General features: G+C 46.5%; 1 protein-coding gene across 1 annotated transcript in view; it reads left to right on the top strand.

Moving 5' to 3' along the window:
* Window positions 1–407: 407 nt before the first annotated feature.
* Window positions 408–7244, top strand: part of Atp6v1e1 (ATPase H+ transporting V1 subunit E1) — a 19802-nt gene continuing 12965 nt past the window's right edge. The window contains exons 1-2 of the mRNA XM_005365146.3: window positions 408–572; window positions 4856–4921. Of these exons, the coding sequence (XP_005365203.1) occupies window positions 540–572; window positions 4856–4921 (99 nt within the window). The 5' untranslated portion in view covers window positions 408–539. The remainder of the gene's footprint in view (window positions 573–4855; window positions 4922–7244) is intronic.

Genomic DNA, 7244 nt, shown 5'->3' with positions numbered 1-7244 from the left:
TTTTTTGGTTCTGGGCTCTGAGTAAATTATCTAAACTGGGATATTCAGTGGCTGAGGCAGGCGTGGTTTGTATCCATAATCCCAACATTTGGCAGGTGGAGCAGGAAAATGAAGCTAGCCTGAAAAAAAAAATAAAGAAACAAAAATTGTTCTACCAAAGCAACCGCTGAACAAGTATAAATAATTCTGACTAATGTCTGACACAAGACTCTACAGTCCCCACCCTCGGTGAAGTATTTTGTCCTTGACAAGCAGTCACGAGTCACCTGGGGGGCGGGAGGGAAAAAAAAAAAAAGGCCCAAAGAACAGTCTACGCCTGCGCTTAAAAGGAAGGGCGGGGCTAGAGCGGAATTTCCGAGGGTACAGATCTCTTTTTATTGGTTGGGAAGACGCTGTCCTGGTCACATGACAGGAACCGGAAGTCTGGGTTATAAAGTAAAGGAAGCTGAGCCCTCCGCTGGGTTTTCGTCTCGGGTTTGCGCCGCCGCTGCTTAAAGCCCCGTCTTGAGGCGGTCCCCTGGCCGAGCTTCGCCTTCGCCATGGCCCTCAGCGATGCAGACGTACAGAAGCAGGTGAGGGCCGGCGTGGGTGCCGCGCGGCCACAGTACCGGGCTGTGCTGGCGTTCGGCTCCTGCAGAGCCGGGTCTTAGAGCGGCCGGAGCTCGCGGTGCGGGTCGTGTGCATGGGGAAGATTTGCGGTCCCTGAGAGAGGGGGTTGCAGTGCATCTCACGTGACCGCTGGTCTCCTACGTCCACTTGCTGTCACGGAGCCGTCAACTAGGCTCTGCCTCCCATCTCAGCAACTGCCTTTTTCCTGGGGTTCTCACTGCTTAATCCGGCAGAGTTTTTTTGCAAAGGATGAAAGCTGGGTTTTTTCTTTTCCCTGATTTTTTTTTTTCCAAACCGAAGGAATGGCCCACGGTATGATAGGAAAGAGACTGTTGGGAAAGAGCAGCTTGCCTTTGAGGACCTTCGTGGTGTGAACCAGGGCTACGCATTTGGGAAATCCTAATGATGGACTAGGTCAGGCTGAATCATGATTTCAGGCCCGCTGGTCTTCACACCCTAACTTAAGAATCTTAGGAACATTCTGAAGTACAGCCTAGGGAGAAACAGGGTGCTGTGACAGGCCTATGGCAAGAGAAAGGTGCTTCCCAGTGGTCTGCTGACTGTAAAACGTCTCCAGGGACTTTGCATTTAGTCCTCCTCCTCCTCCTCCTCCTCCTCCTCCTCCTTCTTCTTCTTCTTCTTCTTCTTCTTCTTCTTCCTCTCTCTCTCTCTCTCTCTCTCTCTCTCTCTCTCTCTCTTTCATCCATTTATTAATTCATTTATTGGGGGGAGTTCCCTTAGTGTTTTGAAGTAAATTCTTGCTTTGTAGTTCTGGCTAGCCTGGTATGTATAGCCCAGGTAGTCCCCTGCCTCATATGACAGGTGCAGACCTCCCCACCCTAGCTTCACATGGGTTTCCAGAAAAAAAAGTTGAAAGCTGCGGTTTAATGCTGCATAGTTAGAAAACTAAGTCTATTGTTTTCTCCAAACACCAGGAAACTCCTGACTGAAGCGCTCTAACTGCTAGGGAATCTTCCTAGATAAGCTGTATTTTTGTCTTTGATGGTTCCATCTCTAGTAAAAATGCCTTTTCATTTCATCCTTAACAAATATGTGTGAGGAACAGTGAGGTTTGCTGGGTGGCGGTGGTTCACGCCTTTAAGGCAGGTGGATCTCTTTGAGTTCGAGGCCAGCCTGGTCTACAGAACAAGTTCCAGAACAGTCAGGACTACACAAAGAAACCCTGTCTCAAAAAAAACCCCAAACCAGTAAGGTTTTTCTTCCTTTTGGGAGTGGGGAGGAGAGGGAGCTATGATAGTTACAGAAGGGAAGGAGGGTGACATCCATGAAGGTTAGGAAACCCTACAGTATGTTCACAGTAAATGGGCTTTGGAGCATTTGTCACTGCTTCCAGTTTTAGCATAGGAAAAACTTGATGCAGTGGAAAAGCAGAGTGGCCTGCTCTTAGGCACAGTCCACTTCCTTCTTTTTAACCTGTTCTCACCCGCAGTTCCCTTCCTACTTCTTGTTAGAACTGTGTGGGAGGCCGAGGCCTCCACGGGAAAGCTACAGTGCAGAAACCAAGCACTGTGATCACTGGGTTTTAGAACAGAACCATTTCTTCCTTATATAAAATGAGAGAAATTCCATTTGTAGTCTGCAGTCTGTGCTCACTCCTGGGGGAACAGAGGTCTTTTGTTTACTTGTTGAGGGGGGCTTGTTTTGTTTTGTGGTGTTAGGGTTCTAACCCAGGTCTTGGTGGGCAAGTGGTCTGTCCGTGAGCTACACTCCCAGGCCAAGGACAATGTGTTTTATTCAATATATTCTCTGCAATATACAGACCAAGTGCCAGGCTTAGAGTAGGGCTTAAATTCTAGATTCTAGCAGGGCAGTGGTGGGGCGCACCTTTGTTTTCCTAGGCAGAGGTAGGTGGATCTCTGAGCTCAAGGCCAGCCTGGTTTACGAGCAAGTTCTAGTACAGCCAGAGCTGTTACACAGAAAACCCCTGTCACACAAAAAAAAAAAAAAAAAAAAGCAGGAAAAAAAAATCCTAGAGTACTCTTTCTCCCAACATTTTTAAATGTTTTTTTCAATTCTAGGCCTATTTGATTTGGGGCCGTGTGGTGCTGACTCAGGTCTTCACACATGGTGGACAAGCACTGAACCGTATACCTCATTCCCTGTACAAAGTATTTGATTTTTTATCTAGAGAGTTTGGTCATTTATTACAGCAGATTTTCTAAGGGACTAGACTCCAGAAAACTTTATTAGTGGGATATCAAAGAGAAACAAAACAAAAATCCCACATTTTTGAAAGTTTTTTTTTTTTTTCTGATTTAGGGGTGGAGCTAAGTGGCCTTAAGGGATTGACTCAAGGTCTTAGAATCCTGGTTGACTGTAAATAGACCTTTGCTCTAGGCCAGGCTGGCCAGGGTGGGTCTGCAGCCCAGAGGTCCAGCGCTAAGGAAGGCAGGTAATACAGGTTTGAATTGGTTTCACCCAGGAAGCCAGGTCTTGGAGCGTTTGTAACGCTGATCACTTTATTAAAGTATGTTTATGTTTTTGAGCCCGGGTCTCACTGCACTGGTTCATAAGAGATCCACTTGCCTCTGCTCCCCAAGTGCAGGGATCTCAGGCATGTACTGCCTGCCTTCCTTCCTTCCTAAATATGGCTTATTTCTTTATTAGTTAGGATTTCTTTCTTTCCTCTTCTTAATGTGCACTGGTGTTTTGACTGCATGTGTGTCTGTGTTAGGGTGTCAGATCCTCTGGATCTGGAGTTCCAGTTGTGAGCTGCCGTGTGGGTGCTGGGAATTGAACCCAGGTCCTCTGGAAAAGCAGCAGTGCTCTTAACCAATGAGCCATCTCTCCAGCCCCTTAATCAGCATTTTTCTTGCTATGTTAAAACACCACAACCAAAAACAACTCTGGAGAGGAAAGAGTTATCTCAGTTACACTTACACATCACAGTCCAACCAAGTCAGGGGGAGCCTGGAGGCAGGGACTGAAACAAACTACCTAAGGGTTTGCTCAGCCTGCTTTTCTATACATCCCAGGACCACCTGCCCAGAGGTGGCACCACCCACATAAATGCTAGTTAAGAAACGTCATTTAGGCTTTCCTACAGGCCAGTCTCCCAGGGACAGTTTTCTCAGTTGTGGTTCCCTCTAGTGCCCTGGGATAACTCTTCCGAGAACATATGTTGCTCTCATTGGTTGATAATAAAAGTTGCTTTGGCCTATAGCAAGGCAGAATATAGCTAGGCAAGAAAGCCAAGCTGAATACAGGGAAAAAGAAGGGCAGAGTTACGGGCTGGAGAGATGGCTCAGAGGTTAAGAGCACTGGCTGCTCTTCCATAGGTCCTGAGTTCAATTCCCAGCAACCACATGGTGGCTCACAACCATCTTTAATGAGATCTGGTGCCCTCTTCTGGCCTGCAGGCAAACGTCCAAGCAGAACACTGTGTACATAATAAATAAATAAAATCTTTAAAAAAAAAAAAGAAGGGCAGAGTCAGGAGAGATGCTAGCCAGCTGCTGGAGGAGCAAGATGTATTAGAACACAGGTAAAGCCGCGGGGCAAAACATGGATTAATAGTAATGGGTTAATTGAGAAGTGAAGAATTAGTCAGTAATAAGCCTGAACTGTTCGGCCAAGCAGCTTAATATTGATATTAAGTGTTTTTTTAAAGATCGGCCAGGACAAGGCAAGACAGAGAAACCTCCATTTTCACTCGAGCTTGTGTTGTTGTGTCTAACCAGGACAGGTGACTTATTAGGTGAGGTGCCTGATGCCGAGCCTGATGACCTCCATGGTGGCAGTAGAGAGCTGAGCTTAACAGGTGGTGGACCTTGGTGGTTATGCACACCCTAACACACACAATAAATATGAAAACAATTGAGATGTTAGGTGTTTGGTAGAGAGGTCCAGAGTGCCCTAGGAGCACAGCAGTGGGAAGTTTGGGGAATGGCGGGTAAGCTGGGGCCTGAGGCGGTGGCCACGTGAAGACTGGTGGAAGGGGGAGCATATTAGACACCCTTACAACAGTAAGCTCAAGGAGCTGGAATGAGCCGCCTATGGTCACAGTTTCTGCAGAAGCATCCTTGGCTGTGCGGTTTGTTCCGGGCGTTGCTTGAGAGGAGCAGCGGTCAGCCTTGTACCTTCTGAGTCTGCACTGGCTCTGTAGCCCTGGCTGCTATGCAGAGTGCCCTGTAGACACGGCAGGCTGAACCTGGTGGTCCTCCTGTGACTCTGGAGTGCGGTGCCTCCTCCTCCTGACTGAGACATGATGTCTTTTCCCACCTAGATCAAGCACATGATGGCTTTCATCGAACAAGAAGCCAATGAGAAGGCAGAGGAAATCGACGCAAAGGTGAGATTTTCAAGTTAACTAAAGGTTTGTGCTGTTTGCTTTTCCTAAGCACTATTACTGCTAAAATTGGTTAGTTTCGCATCACATATGATCAGTAAGAAAATATCTTTCTTTTTTTTCTCCTTCCTCAAGATAAGGTTTCTCTGTGTAGCCCTAGTTGTCCTAGAATTGGCTCTGTAGACGAGGCTGGCCTCAGACTCACAGAGATCCACATTCCTCTGCCTCCCTGAGTGCTGGGATTAAAGACATGCACCACCACTGCCCACCTTTAAAAGTGTGTGTGGCGGGGGGGGGGAGGGGGGGGCTGAAGAGATGTCTCAGTGGTTAAGATCACGGACTGCTCTTCCAGAGGACCCAGGTTCAATTCCCAGCACCCACATGGCAGCTCACAACTGTCTGGAGATCCAGTTTCAGGATCGGAAACCTTCACACCAATGCACATAAAATAAAGTTACATAAATCATTAAGAAAGGGGAGGAGGGAGTCTGGGCGGGCAGTGGTGACACACGTCTTTAATCCCAGCACTCGGGGAGGCAGAGGAATGCAGATATTTGTGAGTCTGAGGCCAGCCTGGTCTACAAAAGCTAGTTCCAGGACAGGCTCCAAAGCTGCAGAGAAACCTGTTCTGTACTTCTGTACTCTCAACTCCTAGGTGCTGGAATTACTTACTTTACCTGTTTTATGGCATGCTAGGATTGAATGGCATGTATGCAAGTGCTCTACCAAATGAGCTAGGTCTTTAGCACTCATTGTAGAATGTGGTTCAGGGGCTGGAGATAAGGCTCAGCAGTTAAGAGCATTCACGACTTGTCCAGAGGACCTAAGTCTGGTACTCAGCACCCATAGCAGGCAGCTCACAGCTGTCTTGTCTGTAGCTCCTTCTCCAGGGGATCCTATGCTTCTGGCCTTCATGGGCATTAGCACATACCTACATGTAATTTAAAATAATAAATCTTTTAAAAAGAATGTGAAAGTTCAAATACCTATTCCAAGCCTTAAATAACTAAATTGGTAACTTGCCCAAAGTCATAATTCTTTGAGACAGGATATCATGTACTGTAGGCTGCCCTGTAAGGTTAAGATGCCTTGAAGTTTAAAAACAATTTTTATGACGGTCGGTGGTGACACACGCCTTTAATCCCAGCACTCAGGAGGCAGAGGCAGGTGGATCTCTGAGTTGGAGGTTAGTCTGTTCTACAGAGTGATTTCCAGGACAGCCAGGGCTACACAGAGAAACCCTGTCTCAAAAAACTGGGAAAAAAAAAAAACAACCCACAATTTTTACACTTGTTGTGTGCACATGTACTCATGCACTGTATTTTTATTGAAAATAAAACAAAAAAACATGAATAATACATACATACATGCAGATACACAGGTACACAAAATCCATAAAAACAAAATCAGACACAATAATAGATATGTAACTTTAAAAAAAAGAAAGCCCAGGTAAAGCATTATGAGAGAAAACATCTCCCAAGGTACCATTGAATTTGTTTTATGTTGTCCGTCTGTCCCAGGCATAGGGCATCCCTTAAGTGTGGTTTGTATGTAGAACGCTTAGTTTCCACTACTGTGAAGAATACTGCAGCTTTTTTTTTGTTTTGTTTTGTTTTAAATTTTATTTATTTATTTATGTATACAGTGTTCTGCATGTATGTCTGCAGGCCAGAAGAGGGCACTAGATCTCATAGATGGTTATGAGCCACCATGTAGTTGCTGGGAATTGAACTCAGGACCTCTGGAAGAGCAGTCTGTGCTCTTAACCTCTGAACCATCTCCCCAGCCTGACTGCAACTCTTATAAAGGAAAACATTTAATTGGGGTGGTTCAGTCCATTATCATGAAGCATGGTGGCATTCAGACAGACGCTGTGCTGTAGAGGTAGCTGAGAGTTCTGCATCGTGATTCGCAGGTAACAGGAGCTTCTGAAACCTCAGAGCCCACCCCCAGTGACACTTCCTCCAACAAGGCCACACTTCCCATAATGCTGCTCCCTGAGTCTGTGGGGGCCATTTTCATTCTTTGGTCAGCTGGGGATAGCTCTGGGGTAGGGGTGGGAGCTTATGTTCCTTCTTTATTGACTTAGACCTGTGCTTGCTGCCACAGCCATGAGTTCATGTGTGTCAGTCCTGTAGTGTGTAGAAGGCCTTGTTTCCTTGGTGTCCTGCATTCCACTGGCTCCTACAATCCTCTCGCCCCGCTTCCTTTCGGTTTCTTTCTTTTTTCTTTTTTTTCCGAGACAGGGTTTCTCTGTGGCTTTGGAGCCTGTCCTGGAACTAGCTCTTGTAGACCAGGCTGGCCTCGAACTCACAGAGATCTG

The sequence above is a fragment of the Microtus ochrogaster genome, unplaced genomic scaffold, assembly GCF_000317375.1.
Source record: "Microtus ochrogaster isolate Prairie Vole_2 unplaced genomic scaffold, MicOch1.0 UNK1, whole genome shotgun sequence".
NCBI lineage: Eukaryota > Metazoa > Chordata > Mammalia > Rodentia > Cricetidae > Microtus > Microtus ochrogaster.
Note: the sequence above shows the minus strand (reverse complement) of the source record. Positions and strands in the feature narration are given on the sequence as shown.